Here is a 24,496-nt window from a genome sequence, read left to right on the forward strand (position 1 = left end):
AGACATCTTGAATAAATCTGCGAGACAGTGTGTTTGTTAGAATGAAGAGTGTTGGGAGATAAATAGCCTTTTAGTTCAAACCCCCTCTGCCACTTAAAAACTGTATGCTTCAGTTTCCTAAATTTTAAATTGGGAAGAATAATAATAAGTTTTACACGTAATTATTTTGAGGAGGAAATGAGGTAAGTAATGATAAAAGCCCAGAATTGTGCAAAATAAATCCTCAGCAAACATGAGTTCCCTCCCTTCTTTGCTTTCTCCCCCAAATGTTTCCATGGTAGTGTGGTTAACAAACATGGAACAACTCAAAAATGTCCTCAAAGTAGGAAAAGCAAAATAAATCTACTTGCTGAAAGTTTATTCACTCAAAAGTCGTTGACTATGTCCATTATTGTCAAGTATTTCAAATGGCTACAAAATAATCTTAGATACCCTTAATAACTACAGTGGGCAACAAATTGGGTGAACAAAACACTTGTGCAAATACAAATACCAAGACAGTGGGATTGCCCAGATGAATAATATGATCACAAAATGCTAGAAGATTCCAGAGAGAAAATCTAATGCAGGCTTGAATATGCCAACAAGTCTATGGAAACAGTGTATCTGGCACTGGGTTTTGGAGAACAAGCAAGGATGATACTGAAGGAAGATTATTCCAAACAGGGTTTACCAAGAACAGAGACTATCTGCAAAGTGAAGACAAGGTAGGCTGGTGTCAAAGAATAGTGCTGAAGGCCAGTATATATTTCTTTACCTTCAGGCCTTCAGAAACTAAGGGTTTCCTAAGGTGTGTCAACAAATTCCAGAAAAGAACACACCATCTCTTAAATCTCCCCCTCTCCTAACTGCCTCCAGTTGAATAAAAAATTCCAAAGGGGCTACAGATTTAAAGAACATTTTCTTACCCAGAATTTGTAATAAATATTCTAAATATGTTTATTATCAGTTGAATTGTGCTTTAATATCAGGCCAGCCATGGTTAACTTAAGATATTTTTAAGAGAGTATGATTAGGAGGCACAAGCTTTATTATAGAAAAGTAATCATGGAATGCAATGAACATCACTATAAAAATTAAGTAAATATACATACAGTGAGTCTCTGCTCCAAATTTCTGGAGCATCTATCTGCCTTCCGTCAGATTGTTCATTTTATATAATATACTTTAACATCCTTTCACAGAAAATATTTATATGCAATGTGTAACTGTGTCTGATGACTTGAGTTAGTTAGACAGCTAAGATGTAGCTATGTTTTTTGTGGCTTGAGGTACACCAGAGGTTAAAAAAAAAAATGAGGTAAGAAATCCCACAGTAACCACATGCTTTAAAATTCATTATTAGAACTAGGTTGTATGTGACATTGGAAACACGGTTTGTGTTAGAAGCAGGCACTTGAGGGGTCAAGAGAACGTGAGCAATCTCTCTAGTTTCCTACAATAGTCATGGATAAAATCCAAAGAGTTACGAACAGGAAAGGTATAGGTTGTATCTTTTGAAAACAATTTGTAAACTTATTAATATTATATAATATTCAGACAAAGTTTTGCAATTTCTATCAAATATATATGACTTAACAGTCAACACAATTTACTTGGCCATAAACATAACTGGTTGTAATTTATATTCAAATGATAATTTTTTTAAAAAATCTTCAGAATTTTTTTTCTAAATTTTATTACAGAAGGATTATGGCACAGTATCAAGGTAGCAATAAAAATAATGTTTATACATGGACACTATAAAAATTAAGTATGCATTCTTAGAGTAAATAGTAGATGACAGAAAGAAAAGTAGGTTAATAATAAATATGACCAAAATACTAAACCAGCACATACAATTTATTTAGAAACAAGGAGAGCATGTCTCAGGCAGATCTTGCTGTTGAAAAGCTCTGGAAGAACTCAGAGCAGTTGCAGAGACTGGCAGTGGGACCTCTCCCAGAGAGCTACAAGGGAGCTGAGAGCTGCAAATCATGTTTAAGAGGTTGCCAATATCCTCTTAGAAGCGAAGCACCAAAGAACCTCAGATTCTAAGGGTTAGAGGCCAACCCTTAATCTCTCTTATTGTTCTCCTCACTCCAAAAGCTGATCCTAAATCAACTTTTAAGATGGAGATAATATCATTCAACAGAGAGATCACTATCCTAAAACTGAATAGCTTCATTAGCTAAAGTCAACATACACATTAGTGGGTCATATGATAGTAAAACCCTAGAGGACAGAACCATTAACACACCGTGAACCTTCAAGAAGTCAGAACTGTGATATACAGCATAAGGGCTGTGCTGTGGTTTATGTTGACTTAGCAAACCCGTATTTCATAAACAATGAAGTTCAATTGTGTAAACAAGATTATAATGTGAATATATTAAAACACTTAGGAGAATAACTTCTCAAGCATTTTAGAGATACCTATTTACATATGGAGAAGAAAATAAATGTTTGTTGAATAAATTAACTAAAGAATGAATATGGATAATTAATGTACTAATTACAAATCAGTTATGTTCATTATAACAAATAACTTAAAAACCTCTAAGAAATGACAGTATGAATTAAGAATGGATGTATGAAATATGTTAAATTCACCTTGTTTCTGAACTGCTATTATAGGAAGGTATTTTTAAGCTATTGTTTTGTTTTTGAAATTCAGATTTTTCAAAATATCACTCTGGGCTTTTGAAGGTTCCAGACTAGTTCTCCTTTGACAGCACTTTGCATAGTTGCCTATTAAATAAACATTTTCTGACAGATTATTCTACTGCCCTTTCTCATAAAAAGCATGCAAATACATCATGAAACTTAGTACAAATTTAAGCAAATAACTTCTCATACCTCATAATGATTGCAGTATAGCCTTCCCACTAAGTAGCAGTAGAGAAATGCATAAGAACATGCAAATGTTCCCTTCCTTACATGATGCAGGAATGTGCTAATGATCAAGTCAGCTATATTCCTTTCCAAATAAAAAACTAAAATTAAACTAAAAATTTTAAATGTTAGAGGCCTTTGCATATCACATTTGATCTGGAAAGACACAAAAGGCTTATGGCCTTGGGCAATGGAGTAGACCATAGGAATCCTCTTGTCCAGCAAATACATACCCTAGAGACACCAGAATATGTGATTTCATCTTCTACACTGTCCCCAGGTAAATGTACCCATGACAGCAGTCTTTTGGGCATACATTTTTATTTTATTTATTTACTTATTTATTTATTTAGTAGTTGTAGATGGGCAGCATGCCTTCATTTTACTTCCTTATTTTTGTATATGGTACTAAGGACTGAACCCAGTGCCTATATGTGCTAGGCAAGCACTCTTCCACTGAGCCACAGCCTTAGCCTCTTGAATATACATTTATCTGCTCCTGAATTATGCCAGAAAAGATGAGTTCCCACAGTCTTGAAGTTCATGTGTATCATTCTTTTATGAACTCACTGTTTGTTCTGCCACTTTAGAAATCAGAGCTATTTGAGAAACTATGGTTCAAAAACATGGTTACCTCCTACCTTAAAGATTCCCTCACTGAACAGGACTCCAAAGCACTGCTAACTTCCACTCTCAGTAACTGCTCTTTCTGTTCTTTTTGAATCATCATAATTCTTGTTCATGACCTCTGAATGTGATCCAAATAAGCAGCACAACAAGAATCAGAGTACCACCTAGTCATCTGAATAACATCATTCCAAACTGTGACACTTCCTATCAAACCATCAGGTACAAAAACACACCATTCAAAGTTTCATGAGCAAGCTAAATCATAGAAAAGAGTGAGGAGAGTACTCACCCCCTTTACCATAATCAGTGCATTAAGAGTTCATCTCACATAATTTGCGTACATTAGTAATAAGTCAAAAAGTTAATCAAGGGAACATACCCCTTGCTTAGGTAGCCAGCCAGGTAAGTTTTCCCTGGAAAAAAAATATGATCCAGCATGCCAAGAATGGTATCCAGGTGAGGTGGCCAGTTAAAACAATTGGACATTGTGTTGGATAACAATGCTTTCTATCTATATCCAACTACAATCTGCAAAGTTAATTTCTGCATCCCTTTACACTCTGCATGTTAGCGTGTATATCCTGTACATCTCCAACCCCCACCAAAATGTTAGTAAAATGAAAAAGCACTTATCTACAGGAAACTTATGTGGGTTATCATAACAACACAGAGTACATTTAATTAATCACACTTCCTTTGATATAAATGCCCAACTATGGTCACAAGAGAACTGAATTTGATGAATACCAATAACATAGCAATAAGGACAACCTAAAAATTAATTTTGCACAACAGAAAGTTTTGATTTGAATGTAAATAATTTAGAAAAACAGACATAATACATTCACTTAATAATTTCATCAAAAGGTTTAAGATTTTCAAATGCAAATTCTCTTAAGATGTAGTCACTCTTCATACTGTATTTAAGGTTCAAAATTTAAAATATTTTTACATCATACTGTACACTTGAGTAAAAAGAAAACCATTTACTTACTTCTGGATACCCTCACAAGTTCCGATACATTGAAGACTCCAGATTTTACAAAACTATCCTCAAGGTATCCTGAAAATAAACATCAAGAGGCAAAAGATCAACATAAGCAGAAAGTAAAATAAATGATTAAACACTAGAATTTGTTCATTGTTTGACCAAAGGTTAGAATAAAAAACAAGAAAGCTTATAACCAGGACAAATTAAAACAAAGCTCTTGGGAGTACAAACTGGTTCTGTTTGAACAAAAGTAAAAAGTTTAGATGCTAAATAATCTCATAGAAAAAATTTTCCTTAACTTTCCAAATGTGCAAATGTGGTTTTATTTGCCACATTTCATGCATTGATAATGTTTAGGGCACTCATTGAACGCATTTGACTCTGTAGCACCTGGTAGGCTAAAGTCTACCCATTAACAAAAAAGAAAAAAAAAGGAAGAAAGAAAAAGGAAAACCACAACCACAATTAGCACTTTGTTGGAAATACTTCAAGGATCTCTTGAAACCACTGTTCTTTCACAAATCCTTCACTGATTAAAGAAAAGTGAGTTGCTGTTACCAGCACTCCCACCCTTGTTCCACAGTCACTAATAAAAGTAGAACTTGTACACACAACAAATACTACTTTGCACCAACCCATTTCCATGCATCTCTAATACACCTTGCATGATTTCAGTGCTTTCCTTACTCTTGCTATTACTTTTTGAACTCCCTTTAATTCAAAATGAGACATTTTAAGCAACAAAGGATAGTGAATCCAGGTCTCCAGGAATGACACATGATCCTTAGGTGACATCTTGGGTGCAGGGTCCACGATTCAGGAGCCTAAGAAAATTCATGCCTGTCTGCTAGTTGTTCTGGCTATGTCCAGAGCTAAAGATGACACCCACAAACAATACTGTCCCCTCAGTTCTCATGCATGTCAAGGGAGTGTAATAAGAGTGAGGAGGAAGAGAAGAACTTAGGAGGAGGGAGATGGCTTGCAGCAGAGTGTCTGAAAATCCTCAGAATTGAACTCCAGGAAAAATTCTCTCCAGAGTCCAAGAACTGGCAATTTGATTGGATTTCCCATAAAGCTTTAAAACTGACCAAGGCGTTAGTTTCAGTTCAGGGAGGTGAGAATGGGTGGTTAGCAACCTGAGTGTTCATGTTGGAGAGCTGGGATTTGAATTCCAGCCACAATTTACTAGTTATGGGATCTTGGTCTTGTTATTGTACTTCTTTGTGCCTCGAATGCCTCATCTAGAAATTGGAGATAATAAAATCACCTACCTCATAAAATTGCTGTGAATGCAAAGTGAGATGAAAATATAAAACCCATGCATGGTAAGCACTTGTTATTTGTGACCAATAAATTAAGCCACAGAGCCAGAAATTAGCCATATAGTGAATTATGCACACTGAATTCCACAAGTCCCATATTACTTGTGAATCTTTATTTAGAAAGTTTATCCTAACAAGGGTCATTGCCAATGCTCTCTAATCTTAATAGCATGGCAGATGTCATTTCATTGGCATATACACTTCACTGCTGTGGACTGAGGAATCATGTATGTCCGAACAGTTTTATACATATCTAGTTGCCCTCTTTAGAAACAGAACGAAAGAAAGAGTAAAAAGCAATTACAAGGTCTCAGTTGGTGATAAAACTTAGGCCTCATTATTAAGTCATTCCTCTGGGGGAAAAAAAGTACATTTTTAGGAGAATAATAATAAAACATCCCCACTCGATGCACTTTTATTTTAAGAAACTTCCTGAGCAATTTATTTTCACCCAGTTGAATTCATTTCAGTAATTATTGAGAAACTTCTACTTAACCAGCACTGTATCAAGGGCTAAAAGCTGTGAATACAAAAAAGGATAATTGACTCTCTCTGCCTGGTTAGGGACCAAATCGTTTCAATCTTCTAGACCACTGTGTTACCATTGTATGCAAAGATTTCTATTGTTTTTGTTGGTTTTAAAGGATAGTTTATTTTATAGATGACTAACAATAAACATATTAGATATAAACACATTATTTAAACTTATACATAACCAGACAAGATTACTTGCACTCTGAAAATGCCTGCCCTCAGGTTTCCCCTGAAGTTCCCCTGATCAAAGGCTCTTCCTACACACCTTAATTCCACCTTGCAGTGTCCAGCTTGACCACCACCCACTCCATAGGCTCTACACCACCCACTTTTTCCTTCTTCCCCACCAGGGGCCCAGCCAGAAAGAATCTCTTTCTTCTTTACTCACATCACACCCACCTAGTTTGTGCTTATTTCACACTTTCCATTTTCAGATTTTCTAAGATAATTGTTTTTGAGTCTGTAATTCCTTGCTGGTTGACCAGCTCCTTTATTGAGGGGAGTGACTAGATTTTGTTCATCTCTATATCTCCCTCAGCAACTCATTTATTGGTTGTATATAGAGTAACTACTAAATACATGCAAAAAACTTTTTAAGTTCAAGTTTTAAAGACTAGTCACAAATTAACAATTTAGTAGTTTTATAACAATGTGGATACAGATGGCTAAAGATTGATAGATCAATATACTAACATGTGTCATCCCCTGGAACTCATTTGCTGAAGAGTTTTTAGGCTGTTGGGCAGAATGCAAGAGAGTAATGATTGGGGTCAGATTATATCCCTGCTTTCATTGTATACTAATGTGTAACTTTGAGCATTTAGTACAAAATAAAAATCAAAGGAGTAATAAAGTATTTAAAGAGTAGGTGCTCAAAAATACTAAATTGATGAACCAGAGAAAGTTTATATGAATTACATCACATGTAATACATAACATTTCTATGTGTAGATCTAATGTGAAGTTCATTTCCCTAGAAAACTAATGAGTAGTCAGAGGTTCATCAACTTCTAAGCCATGTTCATTAAGATGGTGTGAAGTTTGGGTCTGTTAGGAACCAAATCATGAGGGAAGAATGAGCCTCCTCACGGCTGGTTTTACCCAAGATAGACACTCAGACCAAATGAAATGACTCTCTCATAGAAAAGGCAAGACAGTTCAGAATGTAGCAGGGTGTTTCTCCATTCCCCACCTCTAATCTTCCCAGGTCTGAGAAACCAAAATCTACAAGGAAAACAAGAGTCATTTTACTAAAACTATGAGAGCATTGGAAATATGTCAGAACCCACAGGATAAAATGCAACCCCACAGATTCCACTGGGCTCTGATCCTACATGGAGCATAGGGACACTTCAATGAAAGCAAGGTTCTCAGAGACCCATGGTAGTACCTAGTGACAGTGGGTCACAGGGGTGGTTGGTGAGTGGCTGACAAGGGGATGGTCTGAGAGGGAATGGAAATCGGTCAAGAGGGTAGCCTGGGAGAAGCACCTGGTGCAGACAGCTGCTACCTTCATGCATCTTTGCACACAGTACTGTCTTTGCAGTGGAGAAGCATTACCCAAGACAGGCAGAGTAAAGAAGTACTGGATGACAGTATTTGGAGAACAAATAGTATTTGCTCAAGCCTATAGGAAATAATACTTGAGGACTCCAGCAAAAATAACTGGGGAGGATCCTACAGTGGGTTGGAGCCCTGTAATGGTATAGAGGCTGAGACTCAGCAGAACAGACAGCTATTAACATAAAACCTCTGTAACCTCCAGGATACTGGGGCCTTTCAGAAACATGGTTTTCACATGTTACACTGACCACTGTAAATATCAATAGCTGATACAAAAGCCAAAGATCTTAAAGTAATTTAGAGACATTCATGTAGAAAATTCTCTTCATCTACTCCAAAAAAAAAAAAAAAAAGAAAGAAAGAAAGAAAAAAATATGAGCATCTTTGAGACAGAGCAGCTGCTTCAGGGTTATGGAGTAATATTACACTGCAGCTTCAGCCAGGAAGAAAAGAATAACTCTGAATTTGTGTGATGCTGTATTTACACGACAAGTATGCTTTTTAAAAAAATAAAATAAAACTGAGTAGGAAATAAAGAGCTCCGCAAACTGAAAAGTCTTAAAGCCAATATCAAATTATATTATTTTACTTCTTTTTTATTTTTCTCTCACAAAAGCATCAGTAAATCACTGCTCAGAAGTTAATATAGTGTTTAACCTCCTTTACAAACAATAACAGAGAGACACAATGGCATATCTAACTGTTAATATCTCAAATTATAATCAGCACCATTTGAATGTTAAACAACATTTACATAGAAAATCCAAAGGAAGACTGATAACACTCATTTTTATGGTCTACTGTGCTCTATTCTTGAAATTAAAAAAAAAAAAAGCCACACGGAAAGCAGTTATTAAATTCATGAAAGCTGTCTTCAAATATGTGAAGGACTGTTAATGTAGATGGTGGATTAGACTTACTTTGCATAGTTCTAAGAGCTGATTTTTGGCTCAATAAAAAGATTTGTCATCCAATGAAAAAAAGTTCTAAGAAAGAATGTGAAACTGCAAAGGTAATAAGAATCCACATATGCCCTGTTTCACAAGAAAGAATGTGCTTAATTTTCACAATTATCCTGTGAAATATGCTGGAATATTGTTGTCATTTTACATATGAAGAACTGTCCAACTTCATGAGTAGGAAGTTTCTCAATAGCTCTAAATACTACCATTGGGCATAAGAGTTCATATTTTGGATAGAAAACCTGATAAAATCACCTCTGAAGCCCATGGTAAATAGTCTTCCATGGCTATTTTCCTGTGTTCATTTTCTTGCATAGCTCATTTGGAGAAAGAGCAGGTAGACAAGAGACACTAAAAAGGCATTTTCCAGCCCTTGATTCCAGTTAATTGATCATTTCCTTCAACAGAATGCAAAAGATGGCTTAACTCTTTGTTTATGGGGTACAGGGGAAAGGATGAGATGATTTCAGACTAGTGCTTTGCCAATCTTACAAATTCAGACATGATAACTGACCCACTGGTGGATTTCTGGTAGTGTATGAGACATAGCTCTATCTTTAGTTCCTCAATTGACCTGAATTGCCTATAACTAAGTATGAGAACTGAGTATCAAATAAAAATATAAGCACTGACATGATAAATGATTCTTTGCACAGAGACTGAATCTCGGCCTATAGGAAAGATTAACATTCTAATCTTAATTTAGAATTGTTTATCTTTCAATATGAAACATAAATGGTGAGATTTAAGTGACCTGAAAGTCAAGAATTTCCTAACATTTACACTCTCTGATAGTGTTATTATGATATGTTTTTTTATATTGTTTCACTATTTCCTTCCAGTTTTTAAAACCTTTTCCTGTATATAATATATACATGTATTTTTACAAAATCAAGATAATTTTATTTATGTAAATTAATATCTTAATTTTTCTGTTAACATTCTATCTCTCCCTTTAGGTTAAACAGGTTTTCAAAAGCATGATGTTTATGAGTATCCATCACCTTGACTGTATCACACTTTAAGTGGCCATTTATTTGACCATTCTTTTATTGTTTGGCATTTTAGGTTATTTCCCATTTTTGAAAAATACTATAAACAGCACTGCTATTAACATCCTTACACACAAATCTTTGTCAGCAATTCTCATGATTTCCTTGGGCTGGAGTTCCCAGAAGTAGGCTTACTGGGTCAAAGGACATAAACTCTTGTAAAGCTCTTGGTGAAAACTGTCAAACTACTTTCCATGGAGGTTTTTGCCAAGTTATACTCCCTCAGGCAGGTCATGAATGTGTCTATCTTACCACCCCAGCTACATAGGAGTAGGGATATGTCTCTAATTGTGACAAGCTGATAGGGGAAAGATGTCATTATGTTAATGTTATAGTTTTCACTTCTTTAAGATAAAATTAGATTTTTTTTCAGATATATGCATTATTCTTTCAAAAGAACCTTCAAAAGTAGAACTTTTGGGAAAAAAAACACCACATTAAGAAATATGTAAAACAGTAATTGTTAATAAGAATAATTTATTCTTAATAAGATTACCTCTAGAAATTTACATTTAATGATAATTACATTATTGATATTACTTTATTGATTTTTTTCCTCATTATTTGGAAAATTGTTCACTTGGTTTTCTCAATTTTTAAAATTTCTCTGATTATAATGCTTTTTGGAATTAGAAGATATTATTTATACCATATATTGGTATTATATATTACTGGAATCTTAATTATCTTTGTTCATCCATGGAAGATAGTTCTTTTAATTTACTGATGAATTGGTTTGTTGACAGTTTCTTCCAAATTTTCTTTATGTACTTGGAAACTGTTTGCAAGGATTTCTGCATGTTATTTGTCAAGTTTCCATACCAGCACTATACACAGGCACTATAAAATGGTTTAGATGACAACCAAACACTTTCTATCCTCTGAAAAAGAACGATATATGGTTCATGAAAATTTCCTGAAATTTTAGGAAAAATTCACTGCTAAAATCAACTTCCCCAAATCTGCTTCAGAAAAGAGTATAGACAACTTTGAGTTGTTTGGTTTTTTTGTTTTGTTGGTTTTTTTTTTTTTTTTTTTTTTTGGTTTTGGTTTTGGTACTAGGTATTGAACTCAGGGGCACTAGACCACTGAGCCACATCCCCAGCCCTATTTTGTATTTTATTTAGAGACAGGGTCTCATGAGTTGCTTAGCCCCTCGCTTTTGCTGAGGCTGGCTTTGAACTCGAGGTCCTCCTGCCTCAGCCTCCCAAACCACTGGGATTACAAGCATGAGCCACTGTGCCTGGCCAATTTTGAGTCTTTAGTGGATATTACTCTACTCTTGTTTCCTACTCTTGAATAATTTAACATACTTAAAATCATATGAGAGACATATTCTATTTTTAGTTTCTCAACTGACCTGGACTGCCTACCATCACTGCTAGAAATAGTGACTACAAAACAGAAATATTAATCCTTACAAAGAAAATTATTCTTTGTAGAGAAACTTAATCTCAGTTTATAGTCAAAGTCGACATTCTCATATTAATTTAGAATTATGTTTTTTCCTTCAATATAAAGTGCAAATCCCTTATGGTGACTGAAGTGACCTGGGAGAGACTCAGAAATTAAACATATAATTAATATATACGTCAAGAAAACTGTCAACTCTTCAGATTTTTTTAATTCATTAGAACTGATATGATATAGTTTACTAAATGTGTCATGTATATTATATGGCATAATAAAGTTACTAAATAGAGTATAATACAATTATTATATGCTTTTGTCTTATCTAGGGACGTAAAAGGTAGTTCTCCCTCCAAATGCATAGTACTTAAAAAGAGGCTCTGGAGTAATACTTTCAAGACTCAGTTGTACCATTTACTAAGGAAAACAAAAGCAGGGACACCTCACAGTTCTTTTCTCTAAAATGCAGATGATAATCATAGTAGATATGAGTTGACATTAAAACCTCCATGTTCTGCTGTTATGTATAATTAACTAGAATAAATAAATAAATAAATAAATAAATTCCTGCATGTTATTTTTAGATAATAGTAAAATGGCAGACATTTGTTTTTAAGAGCAGGGAAAAAGATATATTACTTCCAAATTAACACAAAGAAAAACACAATGAACGAGAATGTAATTCAGGTAACCAAAATAAGGAAGTAGAATATGAAAACATGTAATAAATAAAAAGCAAAACCAGAGAAAAATCAAATTCAGCAAGCATTTAATAAATGTAAGCAGATTGACTTTTCCCATAATGAGAGTATTAGATCAAGTGAAGAAAATAAAATCCAACTACTTTTAAGGAATACACTTAAGGCAAAATGATAACAAAAATGAGGAAAAAAATGGAAATAAATGAGATGAGTATTCAAAGAGAAATCAGGCAAATTCAAGCAAAAAGGAAACTGTTGTTAATTAGCATTGGTTAAGAAATAATTTAAAATAAACTACAATGAATCATTATTAATAGAGTACAATTAACAAAAAAATAAATCATAAACCCTAAATGAACAAAATAATAGAGAAGTATATAATCCAAAAATTATAAAATATAAGAAACTAGATAAAAATATCATCAGTGGGAATTAGTAATCAGAATTTTTCATCTCTCTTAGAATTGAACATAACTATTAGAAAAAGGCTAACTTTAACTCATGAAAATATAAATTAAATTTTATTAATATGCTCCTGGAATTAAAAAAAAAAAATCAGATCCTTGTCCAAAGAGACAACTTCAACAAATTCTTAAAAATAGAGACTTTTCAAGACCACATTGTTTCATCTTTAGCAAATAAAATTAAAAGTAAGGAAGTGATAAAATGTAAATAAAGTAAATGTTCTGAACCACCTGGAAATTAAGAAAATAAACAAAGCAAAGAGAACCCCAAAATAGAAATTACAATCTAGACAGCAATGAAAAAGACAAAAGAAAATAATTATTTATCAAGAAAGAACAGCAAAATAATCCAAGAAAATTTAAAAGAATTAAAGATTAAAGCTGAAATTAACAGATTAGAAAGAGAAATATTTAAAGTAATACATAAAACAACAACAAAAAATTTCTCTGAAAAGACCAGCAAAAAAGAAAAACAAAATCATTTGCAAGGCTGATTGAGAAAAAAAAGAGGCATGCACCACTACACCCAGACTTATGTACAAAAAATACAAGCCTAATAAGAGAAAGGAGACCGAACCATAGAAACCAAATACATTAACAAGGTAGAGGATAACACATAAAACTTATTGACTACAACTTTGAAAACTGAAATGGCAATCACTTAGTCAAATGAAAGTAACCAAAATTGGAAAGAAGTGGAAAACTTGAAATAGACCAATTACCTTGGTGCAGTGGTTCCCAAAATTTGTTCAACACTGGAACCACCTGGGATTTTGAAACCAATTTATGCTTAGCTTCCAACCCTGGCTATTCCGATTTAATTGCTCAGGAGTGAGATCTGGACAAGGACTTTTTAAAAGTTCCCCCAAGTGATTCAAATGTGCAACAAAGTTTGGGAACCACTGTCCTAGCAATGAATCAAACTGTAGAATCAAAAAGCATTGGCATAAACCAGAAGCTTATTACAAATGCAGAAGGATAGGTACCACCCAGCCCCAGGAATCAGAATCTCAAATTTAATAAGACCTGCAGAGGATTCTCAGGTGCTTGTGTGTGTGTTGGGGGCAGGGGTACTGGGGATTGAATCCAAGAACACACTGAGCCATATCCTTAGCCCTTTTTATTTTTTATTTTGATAGAGTCTCACTAAATTGCCAAGGTAGGCCTTGAACTTGCTATTGTCCTGCCTCAGCCTCTTAAATTGCTAAGATTACAGGCATGCACGACTACACCCAGCCTTATGTACTTTAAAATGTGACAAACCTGAAACAGAAAGGTGATTAAAGAACAGCACCAGATGGATTCACAGCTGGATTTTATCTATCTTTAAATTCCAATGCAATTTAAACCATCTAAGGCCCTTAAAAAATTATGACAAGCTTCATGAATAAGAAAACTTGTACAAGCATTTCTGGAGACAGCAAAATTTGAATCCCTAAACTTGTAACCTACTTCATCAAAACAAAACAAGCAACCACCCAGCCAACAAGAGATTAAACACACATATAAACGCAACTTCAAGAACACTAAACAAAATATCATCAAATTGAATATAGTGTTGCTATCAAAAGAATAACATATTATTATCATTATGGTTTATTCCAAAGAAAGAGTACAGTTTACTATCAAAAAATCATATCCTTGTGATACAGAAAAAAGTCCCATGACCCACAAAAAGATGCTGAAAATGTACTTGAAGGTTTACCTAATAATCTAATAACTAATAACCAATTAACTAATAACTAATCTAAGCAAAAACAGAGATAAAAATCAAAAGTAAAGACTTCAACAAAATCCAACATCAAATTATTTTTAAAAGAGGACATAAGTGTGGCATTCCTAGGCTCCCAACCTCCTTCCACCGACTCCTCCTATTTTAAGTTTTTAAGAATGTAATCCGGAAAGAAGTCAGTCACAAAAAGACAAATATCATATGATTTCACTTATCCAAGATACCTAGAGCAGTCACACAGATAACAACAAAGTAGAATGGTGGTGGCCAGGAGCAGGGGAGAAGGGGCTGTTGCCTAACCTATGGCACAATGCTGTGCATATCTTTGACGCTACTGAATTGTGCACTTCCCAAAGGTTAAGATGCTGGACTTCATGTGTATTTTAAAACAATAGTTAATAAGTGTAATCTGACATTGGCATTTACGTCTATAATCTTATTTATAACAATTATTGAGGCATTACTCTCAGCTTGTTACTATTCTCATGGTTAATCTATATGTATACCTGTGGGCATATATTTATAGTTATACTTTCCTGTTCCTATTTTATTTTAAATTTTGGGTTATTACCTTGTCAGCTGGAATAGATTCTCAAAACTATTACCAAAAAAAAAAAAGAGGGACCCTGCTTTTTGAGACAATTAATAATAAAGAAAATATCTCTATTGCTTTTGACCGGAGGTAAAACTCCAGTACAAAAGTAGAATTTTTTCTTTTTTTTTAAATCATAATCCTAAGTATTCTCAGACAGTTTTTTAGTTTCTTTTATTTATTTATTTATTTATTTGGTACTGGAGATTGAACCCAGGGGCACTAAACCATTGAGTCACATGCCTAGACTTTTTTTTAATTTTTTATTTTATTTTGAGACAGGCTCTTGATAACTTGCTAAGGCTGGCTTTGATCTTACAATCCTCCTGCCTCAGCCTCTTGAGCTAGTGGGATTAAAGGCCCCACTATATAACTTACTCTTTGTCTAGGATGATTAGAAAATTCTTCTTCTTCATCTATGAAATATAAATACTTCAACAGAATATATTTAGCTACACGTCTCTGTTATTGTGGGCTGAATATAGTTAGGTCTTGTCATCTGCATATTTAGATTATTTTTAGCTCATAAGAATTTTCTTCATATGCTTTTGATTCTGTTTCTCTCCTAAATACTCTGATTTCTCTACAAAAACCTCGTAACAACACTGAATTTTCTAAGCTACCATAACCTTTTTCTCATTCATTTAACTTCGTTATTTCCTATGCTCTGGGGGCAAATATCTTAAGTTTGTTCTCTATAGCAATGATTATTTCCACAATATCAGTTCTATTTCTTTCTTCACCAATGTAGACTTTAATCATACAAAGACAATTTTAGTTTTCCTAGTATTTTTCCTTTTCTCACATGGTACCATGTTCATTGAAGACATTATATTTTGGGTTCATTTTTAAGTCCTTTTTTCTGAATAAACAAATTATTTTCTCTGAAATTTTCTTCTAGTTCTTCACTGTTAAAGATATATTTTTCTGGATTTTGACAATGTGCCCTTTTATTCTTTGGTATTTTCTCACCAAAGCATATTGATGGGTTTTTTTTGTTTGTTTTTTTGTTTTTGTTTTTGTTTTTGTTTTTTTTGGTTTTTTGTTTGTTCGTTTTTGGTACTGAAGATTGAACCCAGGGGTTGCTTTATCTCTGAGCAACATCCCCAGACAGATCTCACTAAGTTGCCTGGGCTGGCCTCTGCCTCTCAAGTCACTGGAATTATAGTGATATGCCATCATGCCTGGTATTGTTTTCTTTTTACCTTATCCAGATTTATGGTTTGGGGTCAGAAAAGTATATGGTATTCCCTTAGCTACATAAGTCAAGTACAAAACACAGAGTGAGAATATGACTACACAACTGGCAGAACTGATCTGAACTCTTGTCTGACCACTTAGTAGCTTTGCACAAGTTACTTGACTTTAATAACAATAAAAATGATGAAGACAAAAATTGTAATAGTAATGTCTATCATTTATTGAGTGTTTATTACATAACAGACTCTGCACTAAGTGCTTCAAATTCTAATTCAGCTCAAAATCCAGATTTGCCCCTTTCTTATTAATGATTTTGAATAAATGATTAAATTCTAACTTCCTAATAATACTGATTTCATAGATTTGAGATGAAGATTTAATAAGAAAGTACATTAAAGTGTTTATGATTCAATAAATGATTATTGATCATGGCAGTAATGTAATCCTATGATGAGTCACGGTTGATAACACAGCTCCTAACAAATTCTAATGATTGACTGTCCTTGACTAATGAGATCCCACTATAAAGAGGTGGGCTCTTCTCTTCACCCCACCACTTAGATAAGTAAGATTCTACCATGATTATGCATGAAAACAATAATCTTCAAGCTAGTGTTTCAAATGGACCTTGTCTACCAGGGTAAGGTGTCAGCGTATAAATTAAGGAGGCTGTGTCTGGAGGAATTACATTAGGACACAGAACCAGCTGCTAGCCTTCCTGCACTCCTCCTCACCCTGTCCCCATCTTCCATCTCCCAATCCTGTTGTTCTCTGGCCTTAAAGCCTTTTAAAATTGAAACCGAAATCTTGTACCTAGAAGAGGACAGTAGGGTAGAATCAAACCTATCTGTTTACACTTTCACAGGGAACTAACCCCATTATCTTTCATGAGACAGAAGATGAGGAAAACACCAATTTTTAAATTCTATCTAAATATACTGGCTATATGGTTTCAAGATAAACCTCCAAGACTATAGCAAAAGGTTATCCTCAGTCCAGGTCTACTGTGATCAGAAACATTTTTAAACCTTTTTTAATATTTTACATATCTTCATGGAAATTTAAGTTGAAAAGTTGGTAGAAACTAAATTGTGGTTAGGCCCAAAATGTGCACTTAATATTTAATAGCTAAGAATAATGATTTTGCTATATACCTAAAAAGACCTAACTTTAAGTCTTACTACTCTTTTGTTTTGGTTTGACCCATAGTCTCACTACTCTTAATCAAAATTATTAGCTCGCCTTTTTTTTTAAAGAATTTGAAAAAATTTCTAAAATTTATAATAAAATATAAAAGACTTTAGAAAACAGCTTTCAAAACTTATGAGGTTATAGTTATCAAGAAGACACTTCAGTATTAACAAAAGAGATACATAAAGACATGGACTAGAAATAGGCAGATGTATGTGGCTACTGATATTTGCTAAAAATAGTTAAGCAATTCTATGAAAAAAAAAAAAAAGCCTTTGCAACAAATGGTACAAGATCGGCTGGATATCTACATGAAAAAAATAAAGTGAACATCAACCCTTACTTCACACACCATGTGGTACATCCATATGATGAAATATTACTCAACCATAGAAAGGAATAAACTGTTGATACAAAGCATCCACATGAATCAATTTCAAAGTAATTAAGCTGAACTAAAGAAGCCAGGCAGAAATGAATATATGATGTGATCCCACTTATATAAAATTAATTTATAGTGATAGAAAGTAGATCAGTAGTCATCTGAAGATGGGGGTAGACAAAGGGATGGAATCCAAAGCAGTCAGAGAAAACTTAGGGATTGGTGGAAAAGTCATCTTGATGGTAGTGATAGTTTCATGGGTATATACATGTCAAAACTTGTATATGCAATTTATTGCATACAATTATACATCAGTAAAGTCAATTTTTTTTCATCTCCTTCAGCAAATGGTGTATAATGGTCGCCAAATTCTCAGAAAGTGGTAATATTTCCACATCATGAAAAGAATCACAACTGAATCAGCAACATTAAGTGTAATCGGGAAAATTCTGAAATTAACTACTATCTGTATCTTTTGCACCTTCAAGAAAGTTATGTAACTAGGTTGCTCATTCATGACCATGTAAACTCTAGCAATGCTACAGTGCACTACTTACGGATTAGTAAACAAAAGCACAAAACTAGCAAACAAGACTTCTCTGTAATTCATCAGATTGGGAGAAAAGAAACCAGATCTGCTTGAGCCTGGATTCTGAATGAGAAAATATATTAGAACACTACAATTCTCTATCAGATCCCCTATACAAACATCATCATCAGATCATACTGCACAAGATTAGGAGTTTATAAAAGTCTCCTAAGTGTTCTTATGTGGGGTGCAGTTTGCGTACAGAACAGAAGAAGATCGCTGTAACTATCTCCACAGAAGTATCTGCGTTCTCTGGCCTGGCCCAGGTTCTGAGTATGAAACTGTTTCCTGTACTACACAAATAGGTTATTTATTTAGTCCATAACTGGTCTAAGCCTCCACTTCATAAATCTTGAACACTGCTGAGTATTGTCTCCAACCAGGCATTAGATGCCATAGATGTTAGGTTTATAAAAAGAATAAAACCCTCACCCTAAGGTGTTAAGAATTCACTAAGGGGAAAAGACATATAAATAGTGATGAAGTACTGCACTAAGTGCTAATGTCATAAAACTGAAGTGTAGAGAGAGCCTGAAGACATGTCACCATGGCAAGGGGGCTCAGGTACTTTAGATGGAAATTACATGAGCAGAGAAGGCACAAGGCGAAGGTTAAGGCCAAATGCATGGTCCATGGGTATGCTCAATGACATCACAATGATAACAAGTTAGTATTAAACTAGACTGGGGACCTTGGACACATATTAGGAGAAAATGAAATAATCAGAATTGCACTTAATAGAGATCACTACAGATCTGTAATGGTATATCAAGAGAGAATTCAGTAATCTTTGACTGAAGGCAAAAATAGCAGCTATGGAGATTCGGATATTATTAAAATGACCTAGGTGAGCTAATTAAAAGGACATAGTGTAAATGTTTGCTTGAAAAATAATTGTACAGCAAGTTTCAGCACCAATTATCTTCTTTTAAAAATATTTTGCCTTCCTCTTTTTAATTATGAACAACCACATCAGTGACCTGAGACTGTATTCATTCATTCTTCTGCTCCGCTATCTACATGTTTTCTCTCAAAAGCTCAAAGGTACTCCTTTCTTCCCCTATCAACATATGGAAGGTAACACAATTCACCTGGGTTATACCTGGATTCCACTAGGACATATTAAGCATAAAATAGCAGAATGTTTTATTATATCGCAACAAAAATGATCATTTTCTTTTCCTTCCTTATTTAGAAGATACTGTTCTGCTTAGAAAGTTCAATTCAGAAAACAGTATAAAATGTCAATTTTAAACTAAATATTCACTGAATTTAAAACACATACACACATACAAAGACACATGCCACAAAATAAATAATGGAGCCTGCACCTTACAACTCAGCATGCCACTGTTTATTTCATGTCATTAACAAGTGCATGTGATGATTTTAATGATGAAAAGATCAAGTCTGAAAGTTGAATGGCTTTCCTGTCCTCCTCCTGAATACTGCAGGGACATGGACATGCTCAAGACATAGAGTGTAGAGTAGGGAGGGGACTCTCTAGTGGGACCAAGAACTTGAAGATGGTTCGGCAACACAAACAATCTTTAAAACAGGAGTTTGACCCTAATTTTATTGTATAAAATAAAAATGGAAAAGGTCAAGGTCCCTGAAGAGCAGCACTTAAGTCTATAATACTTGCAATGACTTCAAAAACCAAAACCTGCCAAATTCTTCTGTTCTTCTACAGTCAATGACATTAAGCAAAACCTAGTACGAATTTTTTTTTAAGTTGGTAAGAGTAAAATTACCACACAAAAGTGCCTGCTTAAATTATTTGACATGGTGATGCCCTTAGAGTTACATAAAAAGAAAAGGGAGAGCTGGGGATGTGGCTCAAGCGGTAGCGCGCTCGCCTGGCATGCGTGCGGCCCGGGTTCGATCCTCAGCACCACATACCAACAAAGATGTTGTGTCCGCCAAAAACTAAAAAATAAATATTAAAATTCTCTCTCTCTTACTCTCTCTTAAAAAAAAAAAAAAGAAAAAGGAAGAGTTTCTTGGATTTGCTTAGTGTCTTTAAATCCCATTCTCCAATGCTGAGGTTAAAAAAAAGAAAAGAAAAAAAAAAACCTTAAAGCTCAGGTAGCTAGTTACATATCTACATAATATTTTCAATTGCTTGCAATGTATTATTATAATTTTGATCCCTCTTTCTAATAATTCGAGTGGGGGGATGGTATACAACTGCCTTGTACAGAAGAGTGAGTTGTTCAGCAGGCTAAACCTCTGCTGGGCCCAGTGACATTCACTGTTCTGGAGCAAGTCCACACATCTATGATACAAGATTCTAGCTCTCCAACTGTGAGAAGGAAACTGATTTGCATTCTTAATTTGTAGCTGTATGTTGTACTGAAAAAGCAGGTCTTGAAAATATGGGGGGAGAATTCAAATTGAGAGGAAACATTAAATGCAGACCCTCCTTATAAAAGGAATATGAACTACTTGGGTAAAAGAGCAATCACTAAAATACTGCCCAGAGGAGTAGATACAGACAAAACCTCACTAAGGAGTATTCATGACTTTTCACATGGGGATTCTGACCCTTCCCATGGGGAATCTAGTCATCCAACAAAGAAAGAAAAATGTGTTACAGCAATATCTTTTAAAATTTAACAAATTACAACATATTTACATACAAGCCATCTTGGAAGTTTTCTGAAAGTATGTGTGATATAAATTAATTGCTTCATCAATATATTAAAATTTCATTTGGGTGATGCATGCACATGCTTGTAATCTCAGCAAATTGGGAGGCTGAAGCAGGAGGATCACAAACTCTAGACGACCCTCAGCAACTAAGGGGAACCCTATCTGAAAATAAAAAGTAAAATAGGATGGTAGTGCATACCGTGGTACAGAGCACTTCAATTCCCAGTACTGAAAAAAAGTTTTTATTTTAAATTTGAACTCCATGTTACATTGTGACATCACTTCAGATACCACAAAACTTTAAAACGCAGTTATAAATTTAAGAAAAACAAAACCTTGAATAACTAACTCTGGCTCATGAACTAGTTAGTCCTTCTATCATAGCACTGTGAAAGGACAGTTTGTTTTACTGTATTCAAATTGTACTATAACCAAGTACTGTATCAAGTCATTCCCTAATCTGTACAAATGCAGAGAACTTGACACTTGAGAAAATATAGCAGAGAGGGAAGATGGGGCTGCTGAGCTTCAGCAACTGCAATAATGAAATGGAGGAATGCTTCTTCATCAGTGATCTAACCCACATCCTCGGAAACCCTCAGTTTAGCATTCTCCAAGCTCATCCCCACTGAGGCACAGGTCACTTATGATTCGCCTCCATCATCTCCTTTGTTGCTCTCTCCTGCCCCTTTTCCCGGTAGCTGTAGACACTGTGTCCACCCCCAGGGACTCGAGTATGCCACCCACACTGGTCTCTCTGGAGACCCAGACTTGGTCCTCTGGAGCATCCCAACACAAAGGTTTCTCTTCAGAGCAGTGGGGGCTTTTAAACATGTTCCATGCAAGTACAAACAAGTCAAAATTTCTCATTTTATCAAGAGGCAATGTTCTACAAAGAATTATATTATTTGTCCAGGTTGGGGAAGCAGAGCAAGGGGAAGAGTACTAATCATGTATTAGAATTACTGACATGACTTTTTACCTATGCAAAAGTTCATTTTAACCTACATTTTCTGATAACTAATTAGGATCTTGCACAAGTCACTTAACCCCTTTGCCTTGTTTTTATAAGTGAGGAAGTTAAACTGGCAATCTATAAGCACTTACATCTGATATTTCCTTAAACAATGTTTCTGAGAATACTTCATATAAAAAATGATATTGATTATAGTAGTAATTTAGTCATCTAAAATTATCTGCGGGAGGTGACATGTGTAAACAAAGATTTATAATATAAGCAGTAAACATAATAGAAGCAGTGACATCTAGTCCTACACAGGGCTATGCAAGAGATACACAGAACACTTTGGTTTTTGAGAGGTGGGATGGATTCAAGAGAACTTTCAAAGTGTTCAAAGTGAAGAAACAGGAAGAAAGAGGCTCCTGAGAACGCAACCATGAGCCAGTCTAATGGAGGGTATTTGGGTAGATTCTGGTGGCTCCAAGGAAAGCAAGCCAAGTCTGAGAGAAAAATAAATGAATTTAACTTTGGAAATGTTAAATGTGAGTTACTGTAAGACAACTAGGAAAACACGCCTGAAAAGTAGTTGGGAACACAGGTTCAACGCATTAGGAGACAGATCTGTTCCAAAGGTATTCGTTTGGGGGAAAAAATATATATATACTTTTAAAAATCACAGGGGGTACTGAAGAAACATAAAGGATTAAAGAAGAATCTGGTTAAGAAAAAGAAAGAAGTCATCAGAAGCAACTAAAAAAAACCCCAGAGATTTCTGGATTAACAGGGGAGGTACCATTTTCAAAAGCAAAGGGTAAGTTTTAAACAGAATATGGTCAACTAAATCAATAAATACTCAAGAATACAGAAGCCAGAACACAATGGAAGGAGTCACTGGACTCCATGTATAATGTGAATTTAAAGAGAATCATTCAATGGGGACTTAGAAGCCCAGCAGCAGGAGAAATCAAGATGAAATTTCAGTGTTTCATGCCATTTCATGAAAGGAAGAGAGATGAGACACTGGTTGAATGAGTTTGTTTGAATAAGGTTATCAACAGAAAAAGAGGTAAGTGGAGGCACTAAGAAGAGTAAAATACAGACCAAAGTTTCAATGGGGACAGAAAAGTTGGTCATTTTAGAAAGTAGGCATGCCATGGAGAGGCAAGTGGAAACAATATTTATACAATGTTAATGCAAGGGTCTACAGATAGTTACCACCGGGGAAAGCATCCTATAAAGATGCATTTGTACTCTTTCTCATGTCAATATCAAAAGCTATGTAACAAAAAGTCATTCCACTATTCCTTGACGCCCAAAGACATGCAACAAAATTTACTATCTAAAAACTACAATTCTACTCCGTCATGAGCTTGAAAACACCTGTGAATTTATTGTTTGCTTTTGCCTCCTTTTCAAAATCTCTAACTATCCTAGACTAACCTCCTCAAATCTAGCCTATCACCTTATCTTGCCCTGTAACTTTACTATGCCATCTTAAGTCTTTAGAAAGTGCAGTATAAAAACTCAACACATTTGGTTCCACATGAAATGATACCTTCTACAGGAAGTCTTTTTGATCAACCCATATGGAAAAAAAAAAGTGAGATAAAAAACTTCACTTTTATCAAACACCTGCAATTTTCCAGGTATACGCCCCTCTTTGCTCCTCACAGCTCGAGTGGAGAAGATGGATTGCACTGAATTTTGGAGAAGTTGGCTAACTTGCTCATTCTCCTCATGGCCACTGTAAAAGATGGGGCCGTGGTTCAGGGGAAAATGGAGTTCCAAAGTTCATACTCTTTCTATTTTACCACACTCCCTCCAAAGGTGGGAAACAGGTTTCATGACTATCAACTCCCATGATATTTGAGTAGCAGCACTAAGTAATATTTATCTCCTTCATAGAAATATAGTAGTACATGTGTTTACAGACAAAAAAGCTTGGGAAGAGTGATGTTCACATGTAATTCACTTTGAAAAAGATCTTTCACAACATCTAATCTAATGTCATGAATGTAACAGATGCTCAGCAAATATCTACTAAATGAAAAATTTACCTATGGACAGCTCTTTCTGAGTTGTTTATGGTTCGTGGTATGAGATGGTGTATATTTCCAGCTTCCCAAGGCAAATGTCTATTTCTGCTCCTAATTTTGAGTTGACTCAATCCATATGCTCATTGCCTGGAATGCAATATTTCATTCTAATTCTGAACTCAGTAACCAGTGGGCAATTAATATTAATTTGTTGCCTGGTAGAATAGGTGATTTAAGAAATAGAGGGAAATCTCTCAAGACCTTACAGGTTATATCTAAGTTTGGGGGGGCTTTTTTTTTCAAATTAAACATTGTAAGTAATTAGGGATATCTACAGTAGAGGCTAGACATGGTGCCATTTGCTATACAGACTAATCTTTGAAGAATGGGTTATATATAAGCACTCAGAACTTACCCTGCAAAAAATAAGTAGCTGAGGGCTATTATGTACCCTTCTGGCTTTTTAAGACTAATTTGTGAATAAAACCCTCCCTCATCGTCTCCTCCTATCTTTGGAATCCTATCCTAAATTTGAACATTTAAGGATTTCATTGAATGTGATATCTCCAAACAAGTAAAAAGATAAAGAAGAAAAATGTTTCTGCAACAAAATCTGTTAAGAAAAAGTCCTTTGATTTTTGATTGGCACAGACTT

General features: G+C 34.7%; 1 protein-coding gene across 4 annotated transcripts in view; it reads right to left on the reverse strand.

Annotated features, from left to right (window-relative positions):
* The window catches only part of Nfib (nuclear factor I B), a 217,516-nt gene that overhangs the window by 60,846 nt on the left and 132,174 nt on the right, over positions 1 to 24,496 (reverse strand). For all 4 annotated transcript variants that reach the window (XM_026398590.2, XM_026398589.2, XM_026398591.2 and 1 more), the window contains exon 4: positions 4,499 to 4,567. In XM_026398590.2, the coding sequence (XP_026254375.1) occupies positions 4,499 to 4,567 (69 nt within the window). The remainder of the gene's footprint in view (positions 1 to 4,498; positions 4,568 to 24,496) is intronic.

This window comes from Urocitellus parryii, chromosome 4 (genome assembly GCF_045843805.1).
Source record: "Urocitellus parryii isolate mUroPar1 chromosome 4, mUroPar1.hap1, whole genome shotgun sequence".
NCBI classification, from domain to species: domain Eukaryota; kingdom Metazoa; phylum Chordata; class Mammalia; order Rodentia; family Sciuridae; genus Urocitellus; species Urocitellus parryii.